The sequence below is a fragment of the Rutilus rutilus genome (assembly GCF_951802725.1).
Source record: "Rutilus rutilus genome assembly, chromosome: 24".
NCBI lineage: Eukaryota > Metazoa > Chordata > Actinopteri > Cypriniformes > Leuciscidae > Rutilus > Rutilus rutilus.
In genome coordinates this window covers 8543151-8559271 of record NC_140228.1, presented here as the reverse complement: position 1 = coordinate 8559271, position 16121 = coordinate 8543151, and the positions used below count along the sequence as shown (strand labels likewise).

General features: G+C 40.7%; 1 protein-coding gene across 4 annotated transcripts in view; it reads left to right on the top strand.

Moving 5' to 3' along the window:
• Positions 1-16121, top strand: part of dpyda (dihydropyrimidine dehydrogenase a) — a 189139-nt gene that overhangs the window by 113257 nt on the left and 59761 nt on the right. For all 4 annotated transcript variants that reach the window (XR_014626124.1, XR_014626125.1, XM_084398600.1 and 1 more), the window contains 2 exons: positions 2499-2567; positions 11755-11838. Coding sequence is in view for 2 of the 4 variants with exons in the window: in XM_084398600.1 (XP_084254726.1) it covers positions 2499-2567; positions 11755-11838 (153 nt within the window). In the remaining 2 variants the exon portion in view is untranslated. The remainder of the gene's footprint in view (positions 1-2498; positions 2568-11754; positions 11839-16121) is intronic.

The following is a 16121-nucleotide window of genomic DNA, read 5'->3' as shown; positions in this document are numbered from 1 at the left end:
CAATATTCATTTCTCATTGTTCCATTTATTATTCATAGTAATGTGATCCTCATGTTTGTTAATGAAATCCAAATATTTATGATGTGAGCTAGCTCCATCCATAAGTACTTTTTTTTTTTTTTTTTTATTCTGCCATCGTATCGGTACAGCAGGAGCGGCATATGCTTGCTGGAATTACAAAATGACAACTCATTTGTTCACTTCTAAGATTCTTGTATCTGGGTTTCTTTTTGTGCTCAAGAAATATCAAAGGATTAATTGATTTCTGCAGGACATTCTAACGGCAATCATGAGCGGCAATCATGGGCAGCACTAATGGAAGTGAAGCCCAGCATTCACTGGGGTGGCTTTTGTACTGAGGATGAAAGCAGCAGAGATGTATCGCTTTCTTTTTGAAACAAGGTGAAGAGAGAGTAGAGAAAGAGAAGCGCCTTTTAAGGACCCCGACTGAGTAGACAGACTGACAGACAGACAGATAGATAGATAGATAGATAGATAGATAGATAGATAGATAGATAGATAGATAGATAGATAGATAGATAGATAGATAGATAGATAGATAGATAGATAGATAGATAGATAGATATCCAATGTTTTGCTGGGTCTTCTTGCCAAATGTTTTAGATGCCTCTGAGTGCGTTGCTAGTGCAATTATAGTTTCTGTTGTTGAATTTGTCAGTTTGGGAGAGAGAGGTCAGGATGGCTAACTTTCAGATTGCTTCGTTCTCATGTATTCGTAACTAACAATGCCTCACACATACACCCACTGTGCTAATACCTTCTTTTCCAATCCCGAAAAAAAGAACTCTCATCAGGATGCTGCTATGACCAGTGTAGCTCAGAACTGGAAAACCTGTGGTTTGCCGTTATCAGCACTTTCATTTTTTCCCATTATTAGGAAATGGTCATAGCACTGCGTTAGAGAATCGGCGGGAATCATCGCTCCACATGTTCTCATATGGCCTCCAGGTGACTCATCTCCATGGAGACACATTGTTAGAGTGTAAGGTGGGTTTGGAGGCACTCGCCCGGAGCGAGGTTATTGAGCTTATAACCAGGTAATCCCTGATCTTCCTCAAACCCAGCAGCCTCGGCACCGGTTAATGTGACGTTCCAGCAGGGGGGCTCAGGCTGGATTGGTTTTAATAAACTTAAAACTAGATCCCTCTCCAGCTTCTCAAGGGTCGTTCTGCAATAACGTGACGTTAAAGCAGGCAAAGGTCAAGCCCAAATCAAAACAGAATACTTGCGTTGCGTATAATACCCGAAATGAAGCCTGCAGCGTTGATCTCTTCGTCTTCTTTAGGAACCCCGCTGTTGCTCTCTGATGGCCTGAGGTTTATGGTAATATTATCAAACACTATTTCAGGGTGTATCAAATATCACTTATATGTCAGTGTTGTACTGTAAATCTCAGCGGTAAATGTCAGAGTGCTTAACTTTATTTGCCCCCTAAAACTTGGCAATATTTTCTGCTCTCGTGTAGGTGGGCTAAGCTTAGCGCCTAACTGCCTGCTGCTTTTGGGAAAGTGTAATGCCCGAGAGATTTATATCTAGCGGAAATTTGTCCCGGGGGGACAGCACAGCCTCCAAGTTTAATATCCTCCCATGAAATCAGTTTTCTCTGAGTCTCCCCGGACTCCTGTTCTCCTGTTGTTAGCACCAATCTTGTCCATCCCCTGTGCCGCCCACCTCCACCTCATCAGCGGCGAGTGTAAGTCATGGACTTCTGATGAGACAACAGTTTAGATGTAATCGCATTGTTGGACCAAGTAACACATGATAGACTGGTCTTCATTGCGTTTTTTTATTTTATTTTGCTGGGTCCACATCTCTGCAGCCATTAGCCACATAATGGAGTGTGGCCACATATGCGGTTAACACGGTTAGATTTTTCCTGGAGAAAAATCAAGATGAGGGACACGGTGTGCTGAAATGTTAACCTGGTAGCTACTCTTTCCACTAGCAAGTGTAGGCTGAAAGTCCATCTCTGGAGAATTGAAACTATGGTACGCTCAGTCCAGTTTCAGAAGCTTTTTATGTTCGTGATTACTGAAGACCAGGAGTTGTTTTTGAGAAGCAGACCTTTCATAACCTGTTTTATGACTGGCTTATTGTGTGTCCGAAGGAAAAGAAACAACAAGCGGCACAGGCTAATCCAGCAAATGCTCTTATCTAACACCCTGCTCTGGGGCTTGAGACTGTTTTAATAATGGCAGCGCGACAGTGGATTTGTCCTGGTCTTGTGAATTATAAATATTGATTTTATGACTTTGAGGGTTGAGAAGAAGGCGGCAGCTGCTTTTTAAAGACAAGATAATGGCCTTCAGATCCATTTTATAATGTGACAAAATGGGACCTTGATGGGGAAACCTTTTGTACACAATGAAACAGGCCTCTGTTAAAGGCCACAAGGTGAGACAAAGAAAACCTGTTCTTGAATTCTGTCCATGCTAAAATCTCTCTCTCATTCTCTATCTATCTTCTCTCCCCCATAGATTGTCATATCCAGCATAATGTGCAGCTACAACAAAGCTGATTGGACCGAGCTTGCCAAAATGGCAGAGGTGAGTCTTTGTTATGCTAATTTGTGAACACACACAGTTGTGAAATAATAACCTCTTCCCTTAGGGATAATTTGGCTCTTTTGATAACACTGCATGTGTACCCACGCCATCACATACTGTCCTGTACCAAACTGCAAAACCAACATTTACTGTTATCCAAAAAAAAAGAGCCCTTTATTGAATCGCTGGCAGCTAATCCTGGATCTAAAGTAGGCTACATTTACGGGAAATGCTCTTCGGAAGCAACTAATTTCATGTTGCCAAGAAGCTGAGAGGGATGAGACAGAGGATGCCAAGGAGTGAGCTGCTGATGGTTGGATGAAATGGGAAGAGAGATGGAGAGGGGGAAGGAAGGATGGAAGGCAGAAATTGAGAAGGCTTCCCAGACCAGACATCATCAGGCCAGTCCATCTGTGAGAATGGAGTTGTCCAGATCCAAGGATGTTGGAGTCTAACTAAAGAGGATCAACCCCAAAATACTTTTAACTGCAGATGGCCACAACCCCCTGACTGCAATCGCCATCCAAACAATATCAACCTTAAAACATTATCAAACCTGAAACGCTATCAACTGCAAGCAGTTTAAACTTTAAAAAGGCATCTTCCTCAATTGGCATCAACTCCTAAACCGCATCAATGCCAAATTACTATCAACTGTAAACAGCCTCAAATCCAAGATGCCATCCACCTCAACTGACATCAACCTCGAAACACCATCAATCCAAAAATGCTATCAACTGCAGATGGCTTCAACCCCAAAAAGACATCAATCACAAAATATTATCCACTGCAGATTAGGGCTGAACGATATATCGTTATCGTATCTATATCTAGATATTAACTTTCAAGATATTACTATCGAAAAAAGCAACGATATAGATGATATAGATTTCCCCTCTCCGCGCTCGCCCTGCATACAACTCTGGCAGTCACAACAAACATCAGTTTTACGAGTGCCTGTTGCAGTTTTACACGATCCGTTCCACCTGCACGATCCCGTTCCACCTGCACGATCCGTTTCACGCATGCGCGTACTTATGGACGTATTTTGTTATTCTGTGCCGTGATGAAGACAGAAATATTATGTCGGTGCCTGTAACAGTTTTATACACTGCTGTCATGTTATTTGAGCTGTTTCTGGATGAAGGCAGACTGCTGACAGTGAGTCGTGTTGACAGAGTTCAGGGAAAACTTCCTAATGTCAAGTTTAAAATGAATACGCGCTTAACCCCCTTCCCAGTCACCCCCAATTTTGGCAAGTGCTGCATACATGAAATGCCCAAAATAAAAAGGTTACTGCTCATAAGTAATTCTGAATAGAAACATAACACACATACATTTAGAAAGCCAACACTTGAGAGTTTATAGTTCAAGACTCAAAATTAACCAGACTGTTATAAATATTGAGATATATAAGCTCAAACATATTTTGAACTAAAATAATCTGGGATCACCAGTGATCCCTGACTGGTAAGGGGTTAAGGTGCGTTACAAAAACATGCGCACTTCAGTTAGTGCGATTCAAGTGTTTACATGGTTAAAAACGGCGTACGCCACCTGTTTTAATACGATTATAGTTGATGCGATTATGAGCTTATCACATTATTAAGTATTGTGTTTACATGAGGTAAAGCATAATCGCAATATTGCTAAAATCCCATTATACGCATGCGTAGAACGGATCGTGCAGGTTGAACGGATCGTGTACCGACAGTGCCCTTGAATGCACCGCTAAAGCCAGCGCGCACACACTACCAGGGACGTGGGAACCAGAGCCATATAGAGAGAAAAAGCGTTCCATTGTAGTCAATGGAGTTGTCGCAACTCTGGCTCTGGTGGGAACTATATTGTGAGAGGGGGGGGGGGGGGCGGCGTTTCCATGGTGACGCGTCATTGCTTGTCACGTGACACACCGCAGCAGCAACAGCGCTGAATGAATGATGATCTGCTTTTATGTCATTTTTCCTTTTTTATTCAGAATATTCACAAATGTGTTAGCTATGGCATGAACTATCTGATATTCCGATTGTCAAATGCATGCAAGTGGAAGTATATTGTTGTTTAAACACCTTTATAACGATCGCGTTAGTTGAGCTGTATGCGCGATGGGCGCCGCCGTGTTAGTTTGTGCCGCAGACGCAGTTCAGAGAATCGGATCTGTTGGATTTACAACCTCTATGTTTACAACACGTGAATTCATCCACTTCTCCCGAAATACTTAAAAGTAAGTGGCTGGTGAACTGGGAATAGAATAGAGTAAACATTGAAGTTACTTACACAATGTGTATCTGATATGAATAAAACCTGTCGAATTATAATGGAAAGGATTATTATTACCTCTTCCATAGACATCAGTGTGTATTTTACAAACTCTAAATGTATTGTTTTTTTTAGTACTTATGTAGTCATATCGTATTGTAGCGATATCGAGATATCTGGCATGAAAATCGAGATATGAAATTTTGTCCATATCGTTCAGCCCTACTGCAGATGGCCTCAACCCTAAAAAGGCATCAGCTTGAATGGGCTTCAACCCCAAAACAACATCGACCCCAAGATGCCATCAACTGTACACAACTCTAAAAAGACATCAACCCCAAAATGTTATAAGCTACAAACAACATCAACCTCTACCTGAAAACAGCCTCAACTCCACAAAAGCATCAACCTCAATTGCCATAAACTCCAACAAAACACCATCGAGCCCAAGCACCATCAACCCCAAAACAGCTTCAACTCCAAATAGACATAAATTTAAATTGGCATCAACTCCAAACTCCATAAACTCAACAGGCCTCAGCTCAAAGAAGGTATCAATCTCAGTTGACATCAACTCTGAACTACTATTAACTGCAAATGCCCTCAACCTCAAAGCGGCATCATCCTCAAAAGTTATCAATGCCGTCAACCCCAAAACGTAATCAACCTTGAAATACTGCCTCAACTCCAAAACAATTGGGCCTCAATTGACATTCATCAAAATTCATCAACCCAAAAAAATATCAAGGCCATTATACCATATAAAAGATTGTTCACCATTCTGAATTGAATTGAGAATGCCTATTCAATTCCAATTCAGGTCCCAATTTTGAAGTGAATTTGAATTGAGGTAGCAAACACAATGTGGAATTTCAATTAAAATTTTAATGTAAGAAAGTGTAAACTGTGACTGTAATTAGAAGCAATTTATATAACTGTAAATTTTACAAGAAAATTATCATCAAAGACTTTGTATAATATTGGCTTGACATCACCTTGAAGTTTATAGGCCTAATCGATAGTTTTAGTTTTCATCATTACATTTGTCGACCTGAAGAACACTTCATTTCCCAGAATGATTTGTTTGAGTTAAATTAGCTTGAATTAAATTAGTCTGAATTGCAGTTCTGTAAATTCCTTTTCCTGTCATTTTAATTCAACTTTCTCATAAACTGGAAAGGAGCCACTTCTTCAATTCTGAATTTTGCTCAATACTGACGATACACACCCACACACACATTTTCTGCAGACATGACACACTCAGATATTTCTACACACCACTTATACACACACACGGGGAGATATAAACACAGGCCTTGATACTTTAAGTGGAAATGGAGGGAGACAGTGAAGTGACCCCGGGATTAATCATAGTTGACTTGCAGATCTCAGGCGCTTAATTGTGCAGAGAAAATGGCTGAAAGTAAACAGTCCGCGTGTCAATGTGTTAATTCTGCTATCGATTACATCGACGCGTCGTCCTATCTTCTCTCTCACCTCATTAAACCGGCCTGTCAAACCCACCCAAAATCCTCTTTTACTAACGGCAAAGATGGACATCTGGTATTTTCTGTCTCTCCACCCCCCTCCATATTACTGTCATTATGTATTCGCCTGACATCCCCCGTCACTGGAGCCCAGGTACATTTTGCATATTGTGTATTCATAAGGCAAGCAGATGATGTAAAGCATGGTGAGAACATCGCTTCAGGGTACGGCTGCCATGTCACACCCCACTTCACACTTTAAGCTCGGAAAAAAACAACAAAAAAATGAGCGCAGGGCTGATTTGAAGGTCTTGCTCTTTTACCTATACTGGATGAAAGTGAAAGCATTGATCTGTTGTCAGAGATGAAACGAGAAAAGGATGAGCGGGAGATACAGATGATCGAGGTGAAGTGGTGAAAGACCGTTTGTCTTTGGACCACGTCTGCCGCCGTGGGTTTTAGTGGACGGCGAACTCCTCTGTGGACTGAATGCCTCGTCTTTCTCTCGTCTGCTGTTTAGCTACCTGTGCCAGCAAATATGAAATAAAGGCTCAGTTGCCATGGCAACTCAGTTTTCAAAGAGAATCAACCATTCATTCCCACTTTGAAATCTAAGGGAACACTTAACACTGTTCCTCGCCTAAGGATACTACTTAAAAGTTTTTTTTGTGCTTTCTTTCCCTCCCTTGCACACCCATCTCTCTCCCTCTCTCTCTGTCTCATCCAGACTCTCTCTCTTGCTTTCCCCCTCACAGAAGTGTCAGTCTCAAGTAAACCATTCTACTTGCAGCCGCCACCTCTCCTCAGCTACTTTCCCCTCCATAAAATCGCTGCCTTTGAGAGAAATATTACATCATAACGATGTGCCTGAGGCTATAATTCATAAATGTCAAAGTCTCTCAGTGAGCTGTTCCTATTTTATCCAATTGAAAGTTGGCAGAAGAAAAAGGAACAGTGGATTGCAGATAAATGGCTAAAAGCAGGCCCAATAATAAGTGCGCAATGTGCTGTTGTTCGTGAGTGGCATAGCTAAAGAATCTGTGAACGCATGAATTTAAGCTAATAACAGCCTGTTGTCTAACAGAAGACCTGGCAAAATATTGCATATGTCTATCTATCTATCTATCTATCTATCTGTCTGTCTGTCTGTCTGTCTGTCTGTCTGTCTGTCGTTCTTATTGTAAGGTCTATAAACCCTCAAATGTCACAGATTTATTTTATTTTTTTTGGAAAGCTTTTGAAGGAAGCTTTTTCAAGCCAACGTTTGAAGTTTGTAGAATTCCACTTCCTTGCATTCAATCCTGTACCCTGTTTGTTATCTCAATTCAAAATCAGTATAATTTCAGTAAGTGAATTGGAATTGGAAAGGCATTCCCAATTCAATTCTGAAGGGTGCACATCCCTGTTTCTGAAACTTAAAGGTGCTATAAGCAATTTAGCTTCCACCACCGTGTCTCTTGACTGAGCCCAGGAGTGTCACAGAGAGATATGTGTTTTCTCAGGACACCTTTTTCAGTGATATCTGTTAGAGATGAGGGACATGTTATGCATGTTATACTTATGCAAAAAGTAGCTTATAGTAGAGGGCTGCATTGGGATTGAGTCCCGCTGGGTCCCGCGGGACCCAACGCAAATCTCGCAGGAGCGGGCGGTTTGAACTTTGCTGCGGGCGGGAATGGGCGGCTAAAAAAAAACACTGCGGGATCGGGAGGTAGCCTAAGCGTTTTAGATGTCCCCGATAGCCCAGCCAGGCTACTATTCATCTTCCTGACCAGTGCATCAGAATACATGCAGGCCAGGGAAACGAAACAAACAACCCCATGAATCTCTTTAATAATAGCAATACAAATACGTGTTTTTTCCTGCGGGACGGGAGAAGACACAAAATCAATGTATCTCTATTATTGTGCGGGAATAAATTCTCAGAGTTTTGCGGGTGCGGGTGTGGGCGGGAGTGGACATACATATTGCGGGAGCAGGCGGGAGTGTAACACATACGTTGCGGGAGCGGGCGGTAATGGTCAGAAATTCGGCGGCCACGGGCGAGAGTGGGATGAAGAAAACAGTCCCGCGCAGGGCTCTAGCTTATAGCACTTTAAGCATGGTGTCATTCTATGATGACACTCTATGAACGACTAGGAAACAAATTCAACCAATGTCTGTTGTGTGGCTACAAATAAACATGTTATGTCTATTTGCTTAGGTTGGTAATGAGTGAATTGAGGGAGACTAGACTGGACATCTACAGTATAATAACCATTTCTCTTTAGCTGCCATTCCTCTCACCTTTTTAGTGCATATTTTTTCACCAGACACTCTGTTCCTCTTCCACTTCTCCTCTCTAATACCCCCTGAGATCAAACTAGACGTGCTGATCCAAGGAGTATGACAGCGATGGGTAATGTTGTCCTTATCAGCTTTAGAGTTGATAATCCTTGTCAAAAACAGCGTCAGGTTTGATCCAGATCTTCTCTTTTGTAGAGCATGCCCTTAAAATGCTTTCAAAAAAGTACTGTGACTGATGATATCAGTTGATAAAATGAAATTTTGATGTTCTGAGATAACACTTATGGCCAGATTTACTAACAGCTTGCACCAGCTCAAACCCTTTTTTGGCGTTAAAAAAATACTGTCAGGATTTACTAAAGGCACGCGGTGAACTAGCGCAGAAAAGGCATCGAGAGTTATTTTTGCTACTGACATTATTGCATATGCATTTGTAAGAGTTTCCATTTTAGATGCAAAATTTATGGGAGGAGGGTATTTAAATGAATCGAGCAAGGTGATTTCCTAAGGATTGCACTAGTCAGTTTACTGGTATTTGAGCCATTATTTAACACCCCCTAAAAAAGCATGTTAAACCAGACACTGTATGCGCTCTTCAGGCAATATTGATTTCCAGGTGCAGCCTTGATATCTGCTCAAACTGATAATTAGAAATAAAGGCGCTTAACAGAAAGAAATTGACAATATGGCCACATTACTTTTGCACATCTATCTTAAACTTTTTGAATTCCACTAAAATGGACAGATTTCTGCGCGATCTACTGACGATGTGCAAATTAAAGAACACAGACATTTCCATAATGACCAGCAGTGCCAAAATCAGCACATATAGTGTCTGGTTTAACACATGCTTTTTTAGGGGGTGTTAAATAATGGCGCAAATACCAGTAAACTGACTAGTGCAAACCTTAGTAAATCACCTTGCTTGATTCATTTAAATACCCTCCTCCCTTAAATTTTGCATCTAAAAGGGAAACTCTTACAAATGCCTCATTTTGGGAATATTGGGTGGTACTTTGGTAAGTTGGGTCCAAAACTTACTTGAAATTGGACCATCTAGTTGTCTTGGCGTAGATCCGAGTGCAATTGCAGTGCAATATAACTATCCAATATAAGGGAGAAAATGCAACAGGTTCTGAATTAAATCTTCCAAATGCTCCTCCCTTACATTGAATCTAGAGACCTGAATAAAGAGACTTGCCTGTGGACTCTTTTGAAGACCTTAGCAACCATGTAGCATTGAATGCAAAGGCTTTATTTCTCCATGGACAGACACTTGTACATCGTAACTCATACAGCTAGAAAAGAGAGATCTCGGTGCTCCAGAAAACTGCTTCCTTTGGCTTATTTTAAGTCTTTTTTAAACCATTCTCTCTCAGTGCTAAGCCTGCAATATCAAACAGTCGTCTTGCTGGCCTCTCTCTCTGAAAGCAGCTTACCGTGATGAGAGATGATAGCACTTAATTCACTGTGTGCGTGTCACCCCTTTTGTTGGACGGGAGGGCAAAAAGGAAAGCCTGCCCCCTCATCCACCACCTCCTCCTCCCATTCCTCTCTCTATAAAGGGCTTAAAAGAAACTGGGTGAAATTAAACATTATTGATAATTGGCTTTGGGATCATGGCACATTGTGTCCATTTTGTACCTGTATTTGGTCCTAATTGACCATGAAATCCAGGGCCTAATTCTGTAAGGGCGGCAGGTTTGTCCCGTTCCCCCGGCTGACAGTGATAAATAGCATCACCCCACCTCATGGTCCTCTGCACTTTGTAAGGCTAAAATGCTTATTCTTTTCCCCCTTTAATGGCTGTCAGTCTGCGGAAAATCATAAATCTACAGATGGAGTCACTGTGGCAGGTTTGTAGAGCTTTTTGTAATTGTTTAAATCCCCCATGTGATGTGGTTTAAAGCCCCCGTGGATCTGTAATTGCCTGTCAAACTCGGCTCGGCTACGGCTACGCACCCCACCCCGGTCTGCGTGCCGCCCGCCCGCTCGCTCACTCGTCTCTCGTGCATCCGTGTGGAACACTTATCACCACTCTCATCTATTTTACAGCCAATGTCTCAGTCAACGGTGATTTGCTTCGCTCATTGTTTGCATCTGCTTGAGTCTGATAAACAATAAAATTGTTTGTTTTTTAGTCATATTCTTTATTAGCTTGTGCGTCTGTGTCTTTTGCGTTTGGCTTTGCTGTTGCATGGTGAATAGACTTAGATTGCATGGAAAGATTATTTGAAAGTACATTGCAGAAAGACTGTATATGTGATTAGTTATGCTCTGTACACTTTAAAGGTTATTTGAAAGAAAAGCGTTCTTTGCTTAACCATAGAGTGCATTGAAGAACCTTTGCTCTGTGGGATTTGTGAGTTGGTTCTTGATGTTTCATTAGAGTTTTTACAGATTGGTATGTCGTCCCTGAACACACAAAGCCCTCATACAGTGGATGCATCAGGGCCGGTTAATCATTTTCTAAAAAACTTGAAGGATGGCTCACCCAAAAATTCTGTCATTATTTACTGACTCTCATGTCGTTCCAAACCTGTATGACTTACTGTACTTTTTAATACAGAAGGTAACTCTTTTTGTCCATACAGTGAAAGTCTATGGGGCCCAAAACAACCCCAACTCAAAAAAAAAAAAAAGAGTTTCCATTGAAATTTCTCCTATTTTAATGCAAAGACCTGCTTCTTACTCACCAACCATCGGAACAATTTGTGCGTGTGTATGTTTCTGTTGATCGTGACTGCGATAATTCATCTAATGATGATCAAATTATGTTTAAAATCGCCATAACTGACATATATCCAGATGATGTGGGCCTATTTACCAGTCTGGGTCACAGTTATGGAGTAATGCGGCACAGTTTCAGTAAAGTACACCAGAGCTCACTGAATTCAAATTAAATTGTTGAATGCTGAATTCGGAACAGGCCTGCAAGATGTGCAAAATACTTTTTTGGGGCCGTGTTTGTTGGGTTAGCTAATCTGCATGATTTCTTCAGTCAAGTGCTAAAATAATGTAGACTGTGTGCAATTAATTTTATGTAGCATATAACAGGTTTGCATATGAACATTCACAGCTTGATTGTGATTCAAAGCTGGAAATGCATTGAATTTATACTTCAATAATTGGAGGCTTCTGCATCCATCTCACAGGAGTCTGGCGCCGATGCCCTGGAGCTGAATCTATCATGTCCTCATGGAATGGGGGAGAGGGGAATGGGGCTCGCCTGTGGGCAGGTAAATCCAACATTCAACAGCCACTGTACCATGCAGAGACAGCATCAGCTGTGAGGAACAGCAGCCACAGCAAATGCTTTTTAGCATCTTATTTTGTAGCAACAGATAGGTGTGTTTGGCTGATATATCATGTACCATGTTTAAAAAAATTTATTAGCATTATACATGTCCAAAAACATGGCAATGCCACAGTACAAATTGTTTGTTTGTGTTTTTTTTTTTTGGTCTGTCTATAATTGTTGATTATTATGCCAGATGATTTTTGGTACCCTGAGGTATTTGAAGTCTGCTGTCACTCAGCAGGGAGAGAAAGCGTGTTAGGAAACCATGAGCATGAGGCCTGCTGGGAAAGATGTTGCACTCACAGTTTTGTGCATTTTGTGTTTTATTTTATGGCTCTAGACCTGTATTGTGGATCTGACAGTACACACATTCTCTATTCCAAAACATAGTGAGCTTCCTACATAGGCAGCATTTTTTTTTTTTTTTTTTTTTCTCAGTAAATTGTCAAAAAATGTATTTACCTGAAAAGCAATACTGCATAAGACATTAAGACTTGTCATTTGTTTCATATTTTTATTTCTTTATTATTAAAATAAATGGGGGAAAAAATCTACCAGTGCTATAAGGCAGAATAATCTATCTCAAGTAAATTTATATACATTTCTATAAATTTACTAGCCTGGCTAACGTCAGACCTCGTCTCATTTACCCCTTTTCCACCAAAAAAGAACTGGTTCGGAACTGGTGCTGGTTTAAAGTTGGTTCAACTTGCGAACCTTCTCAGAACCTGTTTGTTTTTCCACTGACTAGAGAGCCCAGCGAACGACGTCGTTACGTCACTGTGTACGATGCCATACGTCTTAGCTTTCCCAGAAACGTTTGTGCCAACTTCAAGCATAACAATTACAATGGCGGACTACATCGTCTTTCTGCAAATGTTTCTCCTGGCTTTGCGATCCTATATTGGGGTCAGAAGAAGACGTTTAGAACACATTTGTGCTGCTCGTCTGGATTACTATAGACGGAGGTTACATTCGAGAAGAAGTTCGACAGTAACCCCGCCCCCAGCCCCCAGCCCCCAGCCCCCAACGTAAGCATGACGTGGTAAAAGAACGGTTCTAGTCCAGCAAAGAGTTGGTGCCGCTTTGGAACCAATTTTCCTGGCCGAGAACCGGTTCTTTGGCTGTCGAAACACAAAAAACTGGTTCGTGAGTAGGCAACGGCTCCAGAACCGGCACCAGCACTGCCTTGGTGGAAAAGGGGTAATTGAGACGTGGTCTGGGAACCACATGTTCATTTTCTCGTATTTGAGGTGTGGTTTACGAATGCCCAGAGCCGTTTATTGGGCGCTACGAATGTCTATCAAATGCGCCTGTACGTAGCTCATAGCCAATCGTTTCAATTATACCAGATGACGTATGTAGAGCGACAGAAATTCGACGAGGAAAAAGACGATGGGTCAGAGATTTATGTGTACACGATGGCGTTCAGCGACTAAACTACTTAGAACACTATCTAAGGCTGCATCGAAAGGTAACTTCGCGTCTGCTGCCATGTTGGATCCATAGATATAAACAAACTGCTTCGGTGTGTCGCATAGACGTCGTCATCGTCTTGCTGCTCCCTCCCCGTTCTGTGATTGGTTCCCTTGTTGAGGGGAAAATCTGGTCCATGGTGTCCAGGCTGCCTAGCAGCGTGAATAAAATCGCGCTGCGCTCAAGGCAGCATGGGGAAACCCAGGCTATAAATTTACTGGAAAACAAGACTAAAAGAGCTCATTAAAATTAATTTGAAACTCTTTTTTTTTTCGAGTGCACCACTTTCTTTCTTCCACCATTTTAGATTCTTTTCACTGAGATTGGTGCAATTTAGAATTTTCTTTTTTTGAATATATGTATTTTTTTGATAATCAAAAGTAAGACTAACAATAATTTAGCATAAATCAGGCATAAATACAAATGGATAATATCACCTTATTTTTGCCTGTTTTTTTTAATTTTTTTATATTAAAGTAAGAGAGTTCTGGCACCTATATTTTTGTATATTTGAGCTGCTTATTGGTCACGTGATGGTTATAATGCTACTTTACAAGTCTGCCGCAACACAGCTTGCTAGGTTTTGAAACAGAGCTACAGTACAGATTGTACTGTAAATGGTGACTTGAAACTCAACTAATGTGTTTTTGGATTGGAAGCTTGTTTGAGCTCGAGTTCAACTAGCATACTGATGAGTCCAAATATCAGTTTAGGTGTGTATGCTGGTCTAAACCTACAACATAAGACCTGTACAGGTCAATATACAATCCAAGTTTGTCTCCATAGATTTTGATATGATACTGATTTTGATTTTGCCTCTTTAATAAGGTATAGATTCATATGCGGTGACATGTGTGTTCCTGTGCGTACCGTTCCGAATCAGAGCGCATTTTAACTCTTATGAATGGCTGATGAGACGCTGTCAACTTTGCCGAACCTGCATCAGTGCGTATCCATTTACCGTAACATTGGTTCTGTCAAAGCATTTTAATAACATTTTTCCATCACATCATATTCAACTGAAGAATTAGCCGAATTTAATAATCCACAAATAATCTCTTTTGCGGTTTGTAAACAATTTTCATTCAAGCACATAACTCCATTATTCGAATCAAATGCAGCGTTTGTGTTTTTGGCCTGTTGAGATTAAGGTGGGATTTTTGTTGTTGTTGTTTTTGGGTTTCACACCAGGGCATGGTGCCTATTACAGAGAAAAAAAAGCAGCGTATTGTTTATAGTTTTGCTTATGATTACACCCTCAGCAACTGTGAAAAGCGGAATAGCATCCTGTCAACTGATGTACTTGATAGAAAAACAGAATAAAGAACTTTTCTGTGATATCATAAGCTTTGTTTGGATTTCTGATACATACAGTAGTTGTAAAACAGAATAAAACGCTGTTAAAAGCTATAAATAAAAACATCTGGTTGTTCCTCTGTTTCCACAAGTAAGACTTGTTTTCAGTCTTTAAATCTTGAAAGCCTGAAGCAGTATCTGTCAAGAATGTGACATGAAAACAGTTTCATTTAGATTTTCTGCCATTCTTGCTGAAAAAACCTGCTTAGACCAGTTCAGACAAGCTTAAATGTCAGTATGGTCTGGTTTCAGATAGGCATTTTTTTTTTACTGTTACTGGCACAAGTTGATTATGCTGGTTACCGTTGATAAACCAATAAAACCAGCATGAAACTTCCCAAGACACTTTATACTGGTCAATAAGTCCCTATATTACTTTTGACCACCACATTTTAATGGAAAAATGAAAATGCTGTCATCATTTACTCACCCTCATGTCATTCCACACCTGTATGATATTCTTGCTTTCGTGATCACAAAATGAGATGTTTTGCAGAATGTTCATGCTGCCATAAGGGTGAATGTGAATTGGGGCAAAAAAAAGAAATTGTCATAAATATTGTGCATAATTCCAGATCTCCTGAAACCTATTAAATGACAAACAGAACGACATTTGAATTATTATTCAATCAAATCTTCTCACCAACCATTCATTTTTATTTCCAATCTGTCCAGAATAAAGAAGAAAAATCAACAAAAGGTTTTGGAATGATAAGAGAATAATTGATTTTACTTTTGGTTGAACTATCCTCAAAAACAGCTTAACCCATGTCTGGCTATTTCGTAATATACTTTCTGTACTTTCTGCCTGAACTTGATCACACTGTGTTTTTTCCCTTTGGGTGAGGTACACTGACATGATGTTTCCTCATCAAAGTTGTTACACACAGTCTGGCAGTGAAAGTCTCTCACATGAATTAAACCCAGAGGTGATGTATGTGACCCCGTGTTTTTTACCGTTTCTCTTTGCCCGTATCGGTCCTGAATAAACACACACCTCTTCATTCTGCTCACCTGACTATGTGTTATACCACAGGAAATAAACCAGCTTTTCCATCCAAACAAAGACAGTTATTTCCCTCCACCGTGGCTGTAAATTCACAGTCATATCCATTCGGTTAGCTGTAGATTTTCCGCTGTAAGACAAAGAGCTAATCAAAGCTCGAGGGCAGGTATCTGCCAAGAGAACTAAAGAGACGCAATATCATTTAATCACTCCGTTTGGCACCTCTTCTACTCTCCTTGCCTGTGGAAACGAAGGGGGAAATACATTTATTCAGTATTGTTTCTGACTGCATGAAGAGATACAATTTGATTTCAATGGGATGTTCATATTCTCTCCCGATTGCTCTCATTTTGGCTTGTTTTGCTATGAAACGGTCCCTATTT